This window comes from Bactrocera tryoni, chromosome 2 (assembly GCF_016617805.1).
Source record: "Bactrocera tryoni isolate S06 chromosome 2, CSIRO_BtryS06_freeze2, whole genome shotgun sequence".
NCBI classification, from domain to species: Eukaryota; Metazoa; Arthropoda; class Insecta; order Diptera; family Tephritidae; genus Bactrocera; species Bactrocera tryoni.
The window spans coordinates 31,981,577-32,002,006 of NC_052500.1; the positions used below are offsets into that span (position 1 = coordinate 31,981,577).

At 40.0% G+C, this 20,430-nt stretch overlaps 1 protein-coding gene across 1 annotated transcript in view; it reads left to right on the forward strand.

The window, feature by feature from the left end:
• LOC120769169 (insulin-like growth factor-binding protein complex acid labile subunit) overlaps positions 1–20,430 on the forward strand; it is a 134,814-nt gene that overhangs the window by 109,321 nt on the left and 5,063 nt on the right. Inside the window, exons 10-12 of the mRNA XM_040096054.1 lie at positions 8,080–8,226; positions 8,617–8,779; positions 11,161–11,292. Coding sequence (XP_039951988.1) covers positions 8,080–8,226; positions 8,617–8,779; positions 11,161–11,292 — 442 coding nt within the window. The remainder of the gene's footprint in view (positions 1–8,079; positions 8,227–8,616; positions 8,780–11,160; positions 11,293–20,430) is intronic.

A 20,430-nucleotide genomic window follows, 5' to 3' on the forward strand; every position in this document is an offset into this window, starting at 1 on the left:
CACAAGCTTCAGAGACTAGAAAAAAACAAATCCAGCTGTTCTTGTTTGTGAGATTAAATTTAGATGATGTATTAAAACATTATTAGGAAGCTTCCAGTTAAAATTGATTTTGATAAGAGTTTCCACCTTCTTAAAAACTGTGTTCATTTAAATTGATGTTTTTTTAACATTTGGGTACTAATAGGGTATAAACACATAAGCAAGGGCTGGTTACCCCTGCAAATAGCAAGAATCAAAGATGGGGAAATACCTTCATATGTGGGCAAAACTTTATATTAGGTTAGGTTAAGTTAGATGGCTGATCTAAAGAGACCGCAGGTGGACTCCTATATATAGTTTATTGTGAAGCCATAGCAAAGAAGAATTGCTGTGTTCGAACATATAAATTAGCAACACGTTTTCGGACACTACAAATTTGCACAGGCGTTTAATGTGGGATGGCTGAGGGTGTGAGCCCCCAAGTGCTTAAGTCTTGACTTCCCAAACGCGAGAAGTGCTGAGTTATTTTCACATCCTCTTCTTTCATACAGCTTCTGGAGATGGCGTCTGATAAGATTTCCATCCTAACAAAATGGACGCCAATAGAAGAATGACCTTACTGATGGCAGAAAGATCACTAGATCTCTTGCAATCGAACTTGGGCCAAAAAGACTTTGCGACAGCGCATGTACCGATGGTGTCCCAGCGCTGCCCAAACTTCCGGGAAGCTCAGCTACCTAGTAGTAGAACACAAGAGGATACGGGAACACTCCCATTCTACAGACAACGGCTCTAGGCTACCCTTCCTGGCTAGCTCAGCAGCTTTGTACTTTATTGCGATTCCGCTGTAGCCTGACATCCATACCATTCTTATTACAAAGACTCTCCTTGACAAACCCTGAAAAGACAGTTAATGAATTAAAGGCTAGTATCGCCGCCTGGTATCTGAGTGGATTGTCACTTCTCTGAAGGAGGTTCCAGCCCGATGCAGTAAATCTGCTGCTACCTTAATTGTACGCAAATGGTCGCCTGTTTCTTCGGCAAAACTGGTCATGTGACGACTGTTCCGCTTGAGCAACGTAGGACGGTCGATTCTGAGTGGTACACCACCATTTATTTGCCTAAAGTCTTCGGAGAAATTCGGAAAACGAACAAGAGAAGACGAATCATTGTGCACCATGACAATGCGAGCTCTCACACATCGGCTCAAACCAGCGCCTTTTTGACCGGCCAAAACGTCGAATTGATGGGTCATCTGTCTTCTTTGACTTCTTTTATTCCCACACATCGAGAAAATAATGCGTGGTCAACGATTTTCGTCGCCAGAAGATGCTGTTGAAGCATTCAAAAACCATGTTTTGGAGTTGTTTCAATCGGAGTGGTTTTGGGCAGAGAAGGAGCCCCGAGAGTTCGGTTTGAGAACTTTAAATTAAGAATAATTAAACATTCATTATTCGACGAAATCGTATATGGATTATAATCAAATTTGTTTTTTTTTTTAATTTATTAAATTTGTGTGTGAAGTTTTACATTACATTAAATTGCAAATAAAATTGTTTGAGAAAAATTTATGATTTCTGAATCATTATCCTATTTAAATTACTAAATATGTATATGTATATGTATGTATATATATTAATTTCCTATCCATTTATTTTGTGAGAAATATATTAAAATCATATACATTTGAATGTAAATGAAAAACGAAATTTAAAATTTGAAAAAATATTTGCATTCAATCTCTCATTATGTAATAAGTGTGTACGTACACATTCCGCATTTCACGCAAGCACTCCAGGCGTTCGCCTATTTCCGGGAAATAGTGTTTGCGGTTGCTGTTGGCTGAAATGAAATGCACAACGAAATCAATATCAAACAAACATGTTCAAATATTTTTTTGTTTTTGTGGCATTTTTGTAAAATATTTGCAGTTAACATATTTCATAACGCAACGCTAATATTTACCTTTATTAGTATTTTATACCGTTTGGAAATTTCCGGAAACATTTCAAGAGATTACTAATTTTGCAGCAAAGTGTGCTTGTTTCGCTAAATGGTGGAGTGCTTGAAAAACGCATAGTAATTGTCAAAATATGCTTTATGAAGAAAAAGGTAACTTAATAACAGCACTTAAAAATAACAGTTTCAAGGCTGGTTTGTTGTAAAGGATAGGCGTAGCGTGCAAATTTTATAAAAGTGAAGAACCCATCAAGCATATGTTACCAGATTTCTGCCAAGGCAGGTTACATTTTGAGAATTGAATCCATTAGAAGTCTAAATATGTCTCCTTTCAATTTTCACTTCCGATGGGGTATGATTTTGTATAAATATACATATTTAGGGGACTCACAACTTGGCATAACGCATAGTATCATAAAATAATAAATTTGTTTCACTTTTTTTAAGCGTTAACAATTCTCAACACTATATAGTTATAACTTTTTGGGACTATATTAAACCCCTTTACCCAGTGAAACTTCATCTACTCAGCTTTTATTTATTTATTTTAAAAAAATATTTCGGTTAAATTTTTTCTATAAACTGTTTGTGAATGTTGTTTTTGATGGTCTGAAGTTCTTCCCTTTTATTCTTCGGTATTTAATGTTAGTTATGAACTCTTCAATATTTAATCTTCTGTTGCCATATATGTATTCCAAGTGGATAAAGGATGCAAGATTTCACAGATTACAACAGGCAATCTGATAGACCATTACCAAAAGTAATAAATTAGCCATTTGCGAGGTATAATCTTGAACTTATGTTGTACTCATTCTTCTGTCAAATACAAAATTTTTGCTTTTTGTAATCATTTTGTGGCAATTCGGCTAAGACTTATGTAGTTATATACAATTATGAGCGAAAAATATTAAGATTTTATTCATAATTTGAAAATTCTTAATTGATTCTTCAACATCTATAATTCGGTCCTCCTTCAAAGTAATCCCTTTGGTCCCTATATACTTGTGCCAACATTTTATGGAAACCTGGAATGAGTTGAATTTTCGGAATAGCATTCAAGGCGTGTAGCGATTCACGGAGCTAAAGCAGGCGAATACGGACGGCGGTTGCGGGACGATATTGGTTGAAAATTTGGCGAAAAACTCACGAAGAATCAATTCCATATGCGACGGTGCATTATCGTATTGCAAAGATCAAGGGTCTCTTCTTACGAATAGCTTTGTCCAAATGACGCATAACACTCAAATAATATTCCTTGTTGACAGTTTGGCCGGAAGGAATTCGGAATACACCACACCTCGATAATTGAAGAAACCTGTCAGCACCCGCTTTGGTGTTTTCGGCTTCGGTTCATTTTGCCACTATATTCGGCCAATTAGTTGTCTGTTTCAAGGTCGTAAGCATAAATCCAAGACTCATCGCCAGTAATAATACGATTCATAACATCCTGGTAGTGGGAGAGTTTCTTTTCACAATGTTGCTCATCAGTTGATGTTGATGACCGTCCTGGTCGTGATTCGTTCAATTGTCAACCAAAAAAAACGTTAACTTCGTTGTACCAAAGCTGTAATACCTTGCATAAATATAAAAGATTCTTTACACGCCTTGATTTTGATCGATCAGTTCGTATGGCACATATCTATACTATAGTAACTCGTTCTTAACAATTTCCTTCTTTCTTGGACCATAACCCGCAATCGTGAATATATCTCGTCAGTTACAAAAATTGTCCATACAAGCATTTGATTCCGATCGTTCAGTTTGTATGGAAGTTATTTGCTATAGTGGCGCGATTTCAGCAGTTCCGACAAATTAGCAGCTTCTTGGAGATAAAAGGACGTCCGCAAAATTTTTGATCGACATCTCAAAAACTTAGGAACTAGTTTGCGTGTATACAGATAGACGGACAGACACATGGACATGGCTAAGCCGACGCTGCTCATCATCCTGATAATTTATGTTATGTATCCGACATCTCCTTCCAGTTTTTAGTAAAACTTCCCTTGAAATTAAATAACTTCCTCAAGTTTCGAAACGGTTTTTTTAAGATTGGATTTGAATAGCCAGAATAGATCCATACTTTATAATTTTAACTCAAATCAAAAGTTATTAATACACGTTTAGCTAAGAAGTAGGAGATGAGATAGAAAGATCTCAACAATTACTCCCCTAACATTCCGATATTCCTAATCAAGGCAAAGGTATATCGTATCCTCAGATACCGAGGTGAAATAGTGAAAGTAGAAATCAAGCACTAAGCAAATTTTTGCTAGGTTCAGGACGTTTTTGCCGAAAGCTCATGTCCAACTACGACGCTTTTTGAGTGACTTCAGATAGGGCTTTACATAACAGTCTAAGCTGAGAGATCAATCCTCTAACCTAACTTAAACTAGCTTAAGTAGGTTTCCGTAATTCTCTCGGAAAGAATTTGCTATATGCTAAGGTAAACAAGTAAAGTAAAGCTTCAATAGTGGTTTGCATATCGATGATACGGCAGATATGGGAAGATTTAACGAAATAATTCGGTGTGAACAGTTCAAACAGAACTTGGAGGATGGAGTCATGTGTAGAAGTTCACGCAAGTGAGGAAAGTTCTCTGATCGCCATTCACTTGGGAGTGGCCAGAAACGATTCTTTTACACATGGCTCAAGCAGCTCACTACTTCCGGTCTTTGACCAAGTATCCTCTGGGTAGCCTAAGAACATCCGTTCGAAGGCGAGCTAAAGTGAGAAGGCGAAACATTCCCTACAAGGGTTGTGCGCTGGGTTTGGGACCCGCCACGTAAAAACACCCCCAGTGAAGAGCTACAACCAGCCTCGGATGAGAGACCCCTTTGATGACGACCATGGCAAACGAAATAAGGACTACGAATTGAGGGCATGCACCTGGAATGTCCGGTCCCTTAATTGGGAAGGTGCCGCTGCCCAGCTGGTTGATGTCCTCGTAAAGACAAAGGCTGACATCACCGCCGTCCAAGAAATGCGATGGACGGGACAAGGACAGAGACGAGTAGGTCCTTGTGACATTTACTACAGTGGCCATATAAAGGAGCGCAAGTTTGGTGTAGGATTCGTGGTGGGAGAGAGACTCCGTCGCCGAGTACTATCATTCACTGCGGTGAATGAACGTCTAGCCACAATCCGCATCAAAGCGAGGTTCTTCAACATATCGCTGATTTGCGCCCACGCCCCGACGGAAGAGAAGGACGATGTGACCAAAGATGCTTTCTATGAGCGCTTGGAGCGCGCTTATGAGAGCTGCCCCCGCCACGATGTCAAAATCGTGCTGGCGACTTTAACGCCAGGGTGGGCAAAGAAGGTATATTTGGCACTACGGTCGGTAAATTCAGCCTCCACGACGAAACATCCCCAAATGGGTTGAGGCTGATTGACTTCGCCGGGGCCCGAAATATGGTTATCTGTAGTACTAGATTCCAGCATAAGAAGATTCATCAAGCTACCTGGCTGTCTCCGGATCGAAAAACTACCAACCAGATCGAAAAACTACCAACCAGATCGATCATGTTGTGATAGACGGAAGACACGTCTCCAGTGTTTTAGATGTGCGTGCGCTCCGAGGTCCTAACATCGACTCGGACCACTATCTTGTTGCAGCTAAGATTCGCACCCGCCTCTGTGCAGCAAAAACGCGCGCCACCAAACACAAGGAAGGTTCGACGTCGAGAAGCTGCAATCACAACAGACAGCCGAACGATTTTCACTCGGCTTGCACTCCTGCTCTCTGAGAGCACTCGTCAACAACTCGGTATAAGGGAACTGTGGGACGGCATTTCAAACTCCTTACGTATAGCTGCAACCGAAACCATTGGTTTTCGGAAAGTGCAAAAGAACAGCTGGTACGACGAGGAGTGCCGTGTCGCAGCGGAGAGAAAACAGGCTGCCTACCTCGCAACGTTACGATCGACCACTACACGTGCGGGATGGGATAGATACCGAGAGTTGAAGAGGGAAGCGAGACGCATTTGTAGACAGAAGAAGAAAGAGGCTGAAATGCGTGAGTACGAAGAGCTTGATAAGCTGGCCGACAGGGGTAATGCTCGAAAATTCTACGAAAAATGCGGCGGCTTACGGAAGGTTTCAAGACCGGAGCGTATTCCTGTAGAACCCCAAAGGTGATCTAGTCACTGATGCCCAGAGCATACTTAAATTATGGAGGAACACTTCTCCAGCCTGCTGAATGGCAGTGAACGCACAACACCAGGAGAAGGAGAACCCGATTCCCCAATCGATGACGATGGAGCAGACGTTCCATTACCCGACCATGAAGAAGTTCGAATAGCAATTGCCCGCCTGAAGAACAACAAAGCGGCAGGGGCCGACGGATTGCCGGCCGAGCTATTCAAACACGGCGGCGAAGAACTGATAAGGAGCATGCATCAGCTTCTTTGCAAAATATGGTCGGACGAAAGTACGCCGAACGATTGGAATTTAAGTGTGCTATGCCCAATCCATAAAAAAAGGAGACCCCACAATCTGCGCCAACTACCGTGGATTAGCCTCCTCAACATCGCATATAAGGTTCTATCGAGCGTATTGTGTGAAAGATTAAAGCCCACCGTCAACAATCTGATTGGACCTTACCAGTGTGGCTTCAGACCTGGAAAATCAACAACCGACCAGATATTCACCATGCGCCAAATCTTGGAAAAGACCCGTGAAAAGAGAATCGACACACACCACCTCTTCGTCAATTTCAAAGCTGCCTTTGACAGCACGAAAATAAGCTGACTTTATGACGCGATGTCTGAATTTGGTATCCCCGCAAATCTAATACGGCTGTATAAACTGACGTTGAGCAACACCAAAAGCTCCGTCAGGATCGGGAAGGACCTTTCCGAGCCGTTCGATACCAAACGAGGTTTCAGACAAGGCGACTCCCTATCGTGCGACTTCTTCAACCTGCTCCTGGAGAAAATAGTTCGAGCGGCAGAACTAAATAGAGAAGGTACCATCTTCTATAAGAGTGTACAGCTGTTGGCGTATGCCGATGATATTGATATCATCGGCCTCAACACCCGCGCCGTTAGTTCTGCTTTCTCCAGACTGGACAAGGAAGCACAGAAAATGGGTCTGGTAGTGAACGAGGGCAAGACGAAGTATCTCCTGTCATCAAACAAACAGTCGTCGCATTCGCGACTTGGCACTCACGTCACTGTTGACAGTCATAACTTTGAAGTCGTAGATAATTTCGTCTATCTTGGAACCAGCGTAAACACCACCAACAATGTCAGCCTAGAAATCCAACGCAGGATAACTCTTGCCAACAGGTGCTACTTCGGACCGAGTAGGCAATTGAGAAGCAAAGTCCTCTCTCGACAAACAAAAACCAAACTCTATAAGTCGCTTATAATTCCCGTCCTGCTATATGGTGCAGAGGCTTGGACGATGTCAACAACTGATAAGTCGACGTTGCGAGTTTTTGAGAGAAAAGTTCTGCGAAAGATTTATGGTCCTTTGCGTGTTAGCCACGGCGAGTACCGCATTCGATGGAACGATGAGCTGTACGAGATATACGACGACATCGACATAGTTCAGCGAATTAAAAGACAGCGGCTACGCTGGCTATGTCATGTTGTCCGGATGGGCGAAAACACTCCAGCTCTGAAAATATTCGACGCAGTACCCGCCGGGGGAAGCAGAGGAAGAGGAAGACCTCCACTCCGTTGGAAGGACCAAGTGGAGAAGGACCTGGCTTCGCTTGGAATATCCAATTGGCGCCACGTAGCGAGAAGAAGAAACGACTGGCGCGCTGTTGTTAACTCGGCTATAATCGCTTAAGCGGTTCTACGCCAATTAAGAAGAAGAAGAACAGTTCGATATGATTTTATAAAGAGGCACATTATTCAGCCACTTGACAAAGAAATTCTAAACTTTAACACTAACTTACTATGAAATAAGCTAAGAACTATATAATTTTATGGAAATGCTGATGGACAATACTCCCATAATTTGTATCCCATAATATTATTCGAATAATTTTGTATGTATAAGTACACCCTTCTGCACATCTGGATTTAATTCATTAAAAAGTATTTCTCTTTTCATTACATGCGCCACACTAATGCATAATTCCACAAACCGTTCGCAACTAATCTGCGCACAACTAATGAACACCAACAGTTTTTGGACTTGTCGCGCAACCAATTGTACGGCATCAACGAGGACACAGTGGTGCGCATCCAGCGCATACGCAACGTGCGGCTGGACAACAATCCACTGATATGCGACGAGTGTCACATGGGAAAATTAATAAATGTCGTGCAGCATGTGAGTACCCCAGACAATTTGACCTCAAAAAGCAAACGGAAAAAAGCGACAATGCTGGAATAGCGCAGCTTCGCTCATGCAACAAGCATTGCCACAGTCACTATGATCGCTGCTGGTGAAGCTGCGACTTTTCGAATTGCACTTATTGTTATTTTTTCTGCTTTGCTTTCGATAAATTTACCCATAATTTCGTTTGCATTTGTATGCAAATACTTGCAAATGCGAAATGGCGCGCTAGAAGAAATATAGCGCATTTGTTTTTGCATTTGCTGCCATCACAACTGTGATTTGTGGCATATTCCTATTTTAGTTCCGAATTTATGCGCTTGTTTTTTACGGAACAATGCAGCTTTCGCATATATTTATGTATTTACTAATATTTCGCTGCAGCTCCAGTGGAAATGGGAAACTTATCCGATTTGCTTTTTGCCGAAACCGTTGCGCGGCTCTGAAATCACTGATTTGGACATATCGAAGCTGCATGATTGCTTGGACTACATAACCGATGAGGAGCAGAATGCTGCCAGTACTTCGCACAATTTTCTTGAACGAGGTAAGAATAATTTTTCGGATGTTTGCGAAAGTAATGATTACAATATAATATACAATGATTCCGTCAATAAAGAAGAAGGTACAATGTTTACAAAATAAATTAGGTAGTGATTACTATAGATTATGCCATTATTTGATATATCGTAATGTAATGATTACAAAATGTGAATGAAAAACACATGTGAGAGCTTGTTGGTTCTGAATCCATCAATACGTTCCATTAATTTCAAAAATTGCTTTCGATTCCAGTGGCTACAAAACATTTTGGAAGAAAATAAATCTAAGTCAATATATAGCGTCTGTAGCCATATTCGTGATGCTTTTTTTTAATTTTAAGTATTATTTGAGTAAAAACATGTAGAAAAGTACTATTCAATACATTGCTCATCTGAAGCTGTAACATCTTCCAATCTTTCTTGCAATTTGTGAACTCCATCCCAAAATAACTCCGCTGGCTTGCTGACCTAGAATGGTTAAAGACAATTTTTGAAACCCTCTTCTGAATACGGCTCATATTCCAGCAGGGGCGTTCTGCAACGACCGGATAAGATGGTAATCAGAAGAGGCTTCAGAGTAGCAAAGCCTCAGGGGTCCATGGATTTTCGACTGAGCTGTTTAAAGCTTGCGACGAGAAGCTAAAAAGGCGAATTTTTCAGTTGCTAAGCATGATTTGGATTGGATTCAAATGAATACGTGGCCAATGACAGGAATAAGAGTTTACTATGCCCTATCCATAAGAAGGGTTATTTTGCAATCTGCGTTAATTATCGCGTAATCAGATTTTCTAACATTGCATGGAAGGATTTTTCGACAGTATTTTGTGAAAGATTTAATTGTAAATGAACTGATGTACGTTATCAGTTGGACGTTATCAGCTTGGTTTTAGAATGACAAATCCAACATAAATCATGTTTGCACAATACGTCAAGACCAGAAGAAGACCCTTGACAAACACATCGACAGACAAATTCAAAGCATTCGACAGTACTGACAGGAACTGCCCATTCAACGCCATGCCCAAATCTTGTATACCTGATAACACCGGAAATAGTGATAGGTGCTGCCAATGTAAGCCACAGTGGAATTGTCTACTCTAAAAGTACAATTCTACTGACGTAAACAGAATATATTGACATCGTAGGCCTTAACAACAGAGCCACCAATGCAGCCTTTCCAATCCAAAACAAGATACGAAAAAGATTGGTTTTGTAGTGAACCAGGGCAAGACAAAGTCCCTGAGGACTACATACAAAGATTCCTCGCCTCTTGGGCATTATGTGAGCTATAATTTTAGATAATGTTAAGGACTTAACATATCTCGAAACTAGCATAAATTCCACCAATAGTCTAAGTCTGAAGATCAAGCGCAGAATAACTCTTCCCAACAAGTGCTACTTTGAGATCGGTAGGCAATTAAAAAGCAGATCCCTCTCTCGGCGAACAAAAGTTACTCTATACGAGTACTATAAGTCTCTACGACCCAGACACATGCACGATGACAACCAGAGATGAGAACGACTGTTCTTCACAAAGATCTTTGGAAACATTCGCGTGAGCGATGAGTATCCCAGAAGATGAAGATGGTGACATAGATACAGTTAAGCGCATACTAATCGAACGAACGCGTTGGTTAAACCGTGTCGTCGGCACGGAAAATGATGCTCCATCGAAAAGATCCTTCTGCCAGGGAACCAACGGAAATATGGTCACCCCACCAATGGAAGAACCAGGTGCATAGCGTACAGCCTACACATGAGATGTACCACTGGTGTGATCTCGCAACTGGCGAATTTTTGTGTTCTCAGCCACCACGGACACAAGGTTATAGTGCCAAAGGAGAAGAATAAGGAGACGCAAGTTGTAAGGCGGGTGAGGCTAAACTACCCAGCAAAGCTAGTGGAAAATTATTGCTTCAGTGACTCCCAAATATTCTGCGAGCTCTTCTTGTATTTTGTAACAATCTTTCTAATTTTTTAACTATTTTGGCCACACAGGACGTCCGTTAAGTCGCTATCATGATTTAAAAGTGGTAATTTTCGGTTTCCAAGCCGAATATAGACATGAACCCAATAAGTGCCATTAACTTTATTTCTTAACTTTGCGAAAACGCTTTGTACTCATATAAACTGCTTAAAGTGTTGAAACCAAGCTGATTAAACAGATCCAATTAATAATTTACAAAATCATGCAGTAATTGAGTAAAGAGCAAACTGGCAAGCATAATCAGGGGTTTCGTTGCCCTACAATGTAGTAGCTTTCAACCAGGTAGCCTTACCATAATGAGTATAATCACTTGGTTTTTCACTTTTCTTATTACAACTATTTTCGTTCTCCTCTCTTTCATTTACTCGCCATTTTCACCCTTCGCTTGTTTACTTTTAGGTGGCCTTAATACTCTCGCCATACTTGGTGGCATTATATTGGTGTTAATTGTTGTCATCGTACTGGCTATGGCTGTTTGTTTTTCCAAGAGACGAGCACGTTACTATACACGTGAGGATCGACTGAATGGAGGTGAGTAGCGAAAGAAAGTGAAAGCGAAAGCGAACTGGTGATTATGACAAACGGATTAATGATGATAATTATCGGGTGTTTTTGGTAGTCGAGAGCTATGTTAGACATAAGCAGGCAAGTTGACGCCAAATTTCATGAAAGAAAACATTTTTTTCTGCAAGATAAAAAAAAACCCAAAATCTTGCTTATTTGAGATTTTGTGAAAAAAATATAAAGGTTATAGATCTCTTTATTACCTACAACATTGCTATATAATTTTTTTTTTCCATATGAGTCTTAGTTTTAGTAGAAATCGAAATAAGCCATGCTTTACCTAGTTCAACCAGTTTGTTAACATCAGTTGGTTAAGTCGGCACACCTCAATTTTTACAATGGATAAAAGTATCGAACAAGTAACTTTTCTCAAATTTTGTATTTCTAATAAAATTGTATCAAAAACACAAGCCTACGAGTGATGCAAAACCTTAGAAGATGATCGAGAGATCGTTCAGGGCACGCCTCGTTCGGGACGACTTTCGACTTTTTCAACTGATAAAAATATTAAAAAAGTGAAGAATATGTTGCCAGAAAACCGTCAAGCAAGTATCAAAGAGAGCTGGACATCACTCGTGAGTCCGTTCGAATGATTTTTCTTTCGATATTTTGGGTACGAAACGCGTTCTTGCTCTATTAGTTCTGATAAAAATGATTTTTTTTTTTTTTCAAATAGACTACCGTACACAGGTCTCTTTGTACATGCTTGATCGTGCGATTTTTGATCACACAATCATGGGGATCAATACTTGTATAACTGCCGATGAGGCATGGGTCTATGAGTCGGTATGGAGGAAAAAATTCAGCCGAAACCAAAAAACCACGCCAAACTCGGTCAAAAATCAAGGTGGTGCTCATTTGTATTTCGATATTCGTGGGTTGATGTATCATGAGTTTGTTCCAGAGAGACAGTCGGTCAATAAGTTGGCCGTAAAACGCAATGAATACCATCGATTAACAATCGTAATTACCAGATTTGGCTTCATGCGATTTTTACTTGTTCCAAAACTATAATTGTCGCGGAACCCGTTTTAAGTCGATCGGAGATATAAATTGAAATTCGCTTAAGGAGCGGAAGGCCATCACAAAAAGTTCTTATGAAGAGTGTTTCGAGGATTAGGAAAATCGTTGGTAAAGGTGTATCTGGTGTGGATTACTTTAAAATGGACAAAAATAAATATTGATGTATAATTAAATATTTTACGTTTTATTTACAATTTCCGGCTACTTTTCACACCATATATTTTCATCAAAATTGGCTTATTTTCCAAGGCAAACGGTGAAATCTCTGTAGAATAATTTCAGATCGAGTCACGATAGTAATGAAGTCTTGCGCGAATCTCTTGGAATTTAAAGTATCCGTAGCAAAGACATTTTCTATTCTTTATTAGCATTTCGATGATTTCGAGATTATTTTAATTTCTTATTTTTCATCACTTGTCAGAGTTTCTGCAAAATATACATATTTATATCTATATTATAGTGACTCCACATACCCGATTAAGTTGTTCATTCAACAGAGAAACATACAGTAAGAGAACTGGAAACCGGAAAACTTATTATGCACGCAAAGGCTATAAAAACAGAAACTGAACTTTTGCCATTTATAGAGAAGTTCCAATGGAAGTGAAATCAGTTGCCTAAAGCCTAGTGCAGAAACCTTTGAAAATGATCAAAAAAATAAAGAAATTCATGGTAAACTGAAAACCATGGGAAACGGAAGATAAAACGCAAACAGTAAAGCAAACCTAATTTACGGGCAATCTGGGTCGGGAAAAGGATGAGGACATGATTAAACTTTTAATAAAAATTGAGGTATACCGACTTAACCAACTGATGTGAACAAACTGGTTGACATATCGCGCTCATATTTGGCATGGTAATTAAGGACTGTCCAACCAACTTAGCAAAATACATTTTTTTTGTAATATCATTTACCCGGAGAATTTAATTACCATTTCCGTGTACTTCTTTCTCACAATGTATCTCAGACATACGGATGTGATTGAATCGAATCAAGTCCATGCTGACCATTTTTTTCGTATATATGTATATTATAGGGTCTCCAAGGTTTTCGTCTGGGTATTACGAACTTTGCGGCAAACTTAATATGGAGTATATATATAGCATTCATTGTCTTATTATTTTCTTAGTGAGTGACAAGCGGCTTTTATTAAATATGGTATACCGGTGGTTACCAACTATACTTCTTTGTGACTTAGTGAGTTTAAAGCTAGAAAGAAAACATTTTAAAATATTCAGAAATGTTTTATTCAAATCTTTACGAATGAGTACACTAATATTTGAGTAATAAACAGGAGAAATGTGAAGTTAAGGTGAACGAAGTACTGAGTTAACCGTGAATACGTCATATTATACAACTGCTGCCGGGGCAAAAACACAATTGGAAACGATCGGAAACGCGTAGTAAAAAAATTGGTGAGTTTTCACTATTTGCAAACGGACAAAATGTTTTACAACGGTAAGAAAGCAAAGGCTTAGCAGGGATAATGGCTCTGTCATTGTAAGCCAGCTGCTGGACCATTTTCCAATGGCAACCCCTGCAACATTTGTTTTGTTTTGTTTTGTACAAAAACCTTAACCCGAAAAGAAGAATGACGGTGAAAACGCATTGTAGGCAAGGAGATAATTTAAAGTATTTTGTGTTCCCGAATTATGCTGGTAATGAGCAGAGCCTTACAGCTTACTAGGTTTACTAAGCTTCTTAGTATTGTCCATTTAATGCGATTACCAAGCGATTATGACATATAATCTACGGAGAGAAATAGAAACGATAGCGTTTTCTATTAAATTGCTCACATTGCTATCGAATAAAACAGTTTTAAATTAGTTTCAAAATGCGCTAGAAATAATAAAGAAATGAAAAGCACATAAAATGTGCGAAGACGCAAAACCTGATGTTAAGAAAGCAGTAACCCCAAGAGCAAGCAATAAACTAGATCCAATTAATTTAAATGTTGCTCGAAAAGAGGCAAGAAAAGCCAAAAGTGCAAATTAAGAAAATATACGTGGAAAACTCAAAAAACCACGCCACCTAGTATGTTCAAGTTAACTTGTTGCAAGAAAAAACTTTTGCATAAACCTCACAACGCTGCTCCAAACCAAATAGGTGTTGAGGCAAACGGCCTGGAGTCTGAGCGGTAACGCCGGTAGCAAGGAGTGCAAGAAATGGGGATACGTGAAAACTCTGAAAGAAATATGAACAAGCAATGCCACCCCTTCCCAGCATATCCCGCTGCTACCTATCCCGTCGCTGACACAATCCTTTGGGCATAGAACCACAGGCGCAAGGGGTCACGCAGTATGCAAGCTTTCGTCATTTGCAAACAGCATGGCTTATTAACTTTCTCCGCTTCGTAGCCGGGGAGACAGAGAGACGGGTAAGCTCGCAGTTAAGGCTGTAGACCGCGAAAAGTGTGAAGAAAAAATTTAAATTGCTAAAAAGATGCATTGAAGAGAAAGTGAAAATGCAGCATTAAAAAATAAACGAAAATGAACTCAAGTACCACTTGGGAGAACGGAAGTAAAAAAGTGAAAAAAAATTTGCACTTAATTAATGAGGGGCCACGGCGGCTTGCTGTGAGATCCCCTTCCAGCAGCTCACGAAGGTGAGGTTTTAATAAAAAATGGAGGTTAAATGCAGCAGTAGCTGAATTAAAATCAACTCGGCTAAAAAGTGAGAGAGTCGGTAAATATTTGTATAAGATGGCGCAAGTAATGAAGTGGATTTCAAATTATGCAGCTATTAAATTAACAAATATTTATTTGATCTGCTGCTGCAGTTATAATAACTGAGTGCGGTTTAAGTTTAACTTGGAGTAGCGTGCTGTTGATGTTCCCATGTCGCTTCAAATTAAGCAAAGTTCGCGCTCTATTACTTTCGAGAAAAGGGACTAAAGGAAACTTTTTTTTATACTATTTTCCCAGGCACATGGAGCCACGTTTTACTTAGTGATACCAGCTAGTTGGTAATAGTTTAAAGACTTTTTGAGATTGAGAATAATAACAAGGACCACCTAAAAAATAAAATGTTTTCTACAATCTACCTCCACGAAGAGATCGTCGGAATTCAGTTGATTTATTGGTACAAGTTTTGCACCGGTTCTATATTCTGTCTTTATTACTTTCCTTATTGTCTATTCGACAAACCAATTAAAGGTATCTGAGAGTTAAACACCAGAATGGTTATTAAATGGTGATCACGTTCTGTTAATAATGTGTTTCGCGCGCTTCGCTCAACTTCTGGCCAACATAATCGGCCTTCTGATCGTACTATTGGTAACACTATCACGCATCTTTAGACCCAGCATTCCTTATTAGATTAATATTCGACCTAAAACACAGTGAAAAAAATATAGTAGCTCTTTCCATTTCTGTATGTATGTATAAAATTGCCGCATTTGGGACGAAGAATAAAGTCTAAAGTCTATGCGGACAATCCCGCTACGATAAGGCCTTAGGGTGAAGCATCACGTGAGGCATTCGCCAGTTACCAGTCGAAATGCTGGAACGAGTCATCGAAAATCGGACTCAACGGATGAGTCATCTGATTCGTACCCCCCGCCAACATTTGTGAGGAGAATATTCAAAAAATATATGAGAAATAACGTTTTTTCTAATGATGATAAACATTACCCATTAAGTTTGAAGTTTCTGGGTTTTTACTTTAAAAAATAAGGGAACCTCAAAACGGATCATTTTTATAAAGAGCTAAGTGGATATAAAATAATTAGATACTCTATGCCGTATAAAGTCAAATGAAGAGACGATATTGCTCATAATGATCAGCGAGCTCAAAGTTTGCATCCCTTTAAGAAAGATTTTTTTCCAAAACTGCGTTTTGTTATTTTACATAGAAGTTATCGAGAAGCACCAATTAAAATTATCTTCGACTCCACATTCATACTAAAATTAGGCCACAATCTTGGCGATTTCTTACCAACGACTATTCTGATGGGATCCATGAACCGAAATTATTCAAAACCGTCAATATCGGACCACTATAACTTACAGCTGGCACACATGCTGATCTTTCATCATTCCTTGTACGGAAAGTAGTTTTTTTCGAAATATCTTAAAAAAATTTGATCGGACTACTACAGCAGTCCTCAAGTCTTGTATGGAAAACTTTCTTCTTTCTTAAGTATCTTCACGAAATTTGGCACAGATTATTGACGAAAACGTCGGCTCAGCCTCCGAAGAAATTTTTCAAATCGGACCACTATAGCATATATGTAGCTGCCATACAAACTGAACGCTCAAAATCAAGTTATTATATAGAAGGTTTGTATTTGTGAGTAGTGAAGCCGAGGTTAACAAGTTTTCTTATTGGTCAATAGCACCATGGTCACTTTAATCCGATTACCAAACGTTACACTTACGTTCTCCATTAATTTCAAAAAAGGTTACAAAGTCACAGCATTTCAGTCAATAGTCATAAATAAAAACCAATAAAAACCTACAAAAAATTTAAAACCACATAAAGCAACAAAATACAGTAAGTAACTGTTTATTAATAAACAAACACAAAAAGCTCTTAAAAAGTGAAAGTTCACCTCAACATTTTACAACGCGCCGCTTTTATACCTAAGCAAAGCAATCATTTAAGCACTCGTAATTGCCAAAATCCAATTTCTTCCGCTGCTCGAACTACCAAAGCATCACGTCACTCAATGCAACAGTGTAGGAAAGTTGGCTTGTTGTTTCGCGTTTCCGCTTTGCCACGTTAACGATATCGCTTTCCTTTATGGCCTGCTGTGTTGCAGCGCAGAGAGTGCCGGAAAGCGGCTATCGCCATTTTTCAAACTGTAAAAGCAATCCTGCGGCGCGCACTAACTTACTACCCGCTCATAAAAAAGTAGAAATGAATAAAGGAGCAATAACAACTACAACAACAACAACAGCAAAACTCCAGTGCGCCAATAATAATATTAACGGTAATGATAGTTGTAGAATAGCAGAAAAACAACCAAAGGTCGCATGTGTATGTGTGTGTGTGTGTGGAGCCACACAAACCATTATCGACAGCAGCAGCATAGCAAAGTGGGAAACTGCGGCGGACACAGCGCCAGCGGCAGAACGGAAGCGAACTTTTGAAAAACTTTGAACACACTTTCTTTTCATTTTGCTTCCTTTTTGGTGGGGGCTTTGATAGTTATGTTGGAAGTGCTCGGCAGTGTGAGGCAGAATCAACAAAAAAGCGCAAAACAAAAACATAAAATACGATCTGTGAAGAAATTAAAAGTAAACAAACGCAAACGCCCAAACAAACGTGATCTGTGCCATGCTAGTCAGCTGGAAAGTTCGGTTTGTTCGGCTGTTTGTGGCAGAAAAGATTACAAACCAGGAAATGGCTTGTTGTTGCGCACATACATATGCACACGGACATTTATTGTGTATATGCAAATAAAATGAAAGTTTCGAAAATATTAGAAATTGTACAAATTTTGAAGTATTATAAACTTCAGCTTTTGTTTCTCCATTTGAGTGTGGTGAAGTTTTAATGGCTAGACAAACTGTGGTAACCACGCTTATTTACTCCAATTTGGAATTGCACCAATGAGCCCGTACCGAATGTACGCACTGAGAGAAACTCAACCAATCAAAGTGGTACCATCTAAATCACATTTTGAGTGTTAGGAAATTCTTTAGAACTTTTAAATTTTTTTAACATATATATATAATCTTCTTTTATATAAGTGTGGTTTTCAACTTTTTCATTATACTAAAAAACCGAGGGCAATGATAGAGTACATGTTCAGAGTATTCTATGGACTAAAGTCGATATTTGTATAGGTAGGTTATAAAGCACCCACGACCACTGAGTATTTTGGTCAGGTGGAAATCCAGGTCACCATGTTGTCTATCTATCCACGAATGTATGTCCGAAAGTAGTCTGTGGGTCCACCGTCTGACTGCATGCAGTTTGCAGCCGTTGCTGTCACATTGCGATGCTTATGACTCTCTCCTCTTTTTTTGCTGCTGTAAACGTCTCCGATAAGTATTAAATTCGCGCGAGTTCATCTCCCTGGACTTCAATCGGCGCCTTACTGGCCAATATCTCAGCAGCGTGGTTTGATATGGTTCGGAAAGCACTTATCACGCGTATATGTACTGCGAACATTGGTCTAGCATATGATTTTTTGTATATCATTAGCTGGATTGATGGACGATTAGATGTTAGTGGTGTGATCTCCACTAGTCGGAATACCGAACAGTTAGGGTCGTTTGCGCGTGAATTATTTAAGCGGCGAAGGCGGTTAGCTGGAAGTTAGGGTTAGTTTCTGTATGATTGGGGTGTGTAAATGATGTGTGTATGGGGTCCAACCCCTGGCCACCAGTCCAGAGCCGTATGGAAGCTCAACTGGTAGTAGCTTCGGCTACGAGGTCTGACCGGAGACTTTATTCTGGTACCTTGGAGTTCGCTCCAACCTGCTCGTGCGGACTGGCCCCTCGGGGAGTATCATCGTGGTTGTGGTTGAAACCCAAATCGCGGGAAGAACTGACTTTGTCAGTTGAATGTGGAGTTGCATTGCAACCGGGTGCCGGACCCAAAGCATGGCAGAGGTTTTAGATGGGCCTCGAACCCTACCAAGGTGGTTAGTGTGTCCATTCCACACTGCCAATTAGTACTGAAAATGCTTTGCATTCTCAGGGCGCTGATCAACGCTTTGATTTGATCCGCTGTGCTTTTGAGCGCCGTGGAGTAAGGCTGTCGTCAGCAGGTGCCCACGTAAAACACACCGGACGTTGTATCCATACCTCCCCCTGCGGGTACGGGGGGACCCCTCCGGGTTCGAGGGGAAACCGAATATACTCGCGTTAAGGCATGCCTGTCGTAAGAGGCGACTAAGATCCTGGCCACCAGTCCAGGGCTGTATGGAAGCTCAACTGGTCGTAGCTTCGGCTACAAGGTCAATACCAAAGACTTTAACCCGGTACCACGGGGAGCAGTAGCCCCTGGAGTTCGCTCCAGTCTGCTCATTGGGCTTGGCCCTATGTGGAGATTCGTGGTGGCTGTGGTTAAAACCCAAATCGCGGGAAGAACTGACTTTGTCAGTCGAATGTGGAGTTGCATTGCAACCGGGTGCCGGACCCAAAGTATGGCAGAGGTTTTAGATGGGCCTCGATCCCTACCAAGGTGGTTAGTGTGTCCATGCCACACTGCCGATTAGTACTGAAAATCGTTACTCAGTTTTCAGGGCGCTGATCGACGCTTGTATTGATCCGTTGTGCTTTTGAGCACCGCTGTCGCCAGCAGGATCCCACGTTAAACACTATCAGAGTTGTCAGAGTTGTATCCATATTGGAATAGGTTTGCTTTACATGTCGCATTTTCTAAGTGCTCCTTGAATTTGAGTCTTGAGTCCACTATTACACGAAGGTACTTCAACTGTCCCTGTGAAATTATCTCATATTCTATGATGAGCGATATATTTTCTTCTCTTTTCCTGGAGCTTATGAGCAAGACTTCTGTTTTTTGATCATCCAACTCTAGACTCATGTTAGCAAACCATCGGCGTAAACCATTTATGCAGTCAATACAATTGATCCAAAGTTCATCCAAATATTTAGCCACTGCAAACACTATGAGGTCATCCACATATGTGATTGTTTTCACATTTTTGTGTTGTTGTATTCTTAACATCTGTGTGTAAGACCGAGCCTTGCAGTACTCCAGTGGAGATAGTGTAACTCTAAGTTCCACACGAGTCGAATAACAATGTCCTATTTTGAAAATAGCTCCTCATAATATTTATCAGATTATCATTTTATTTATTATATTTCCTCACTTTGCAGAGATAATCATCTCTTTATTCATATTCAAGTCGGTTTATCCTGACTAGGAAGATATGACATTTCTAGAATATCAATATGACCTCTGGCACGTATTTAACCCTCAATCTGCTGATGTATACCCGGCTAATTTTCACAAGTACATATCCAAGCCTTCAGTGATCCACCTCCAAATTTCCTTATTTGGCATATCCAAACTGTTTGTCAGTCCATCTATCCTATTCAATTAATTTTGGTTTAGTGATTCATATTTTTTATGAACTAGACTCGAGCCTTATAGTGCCTAAC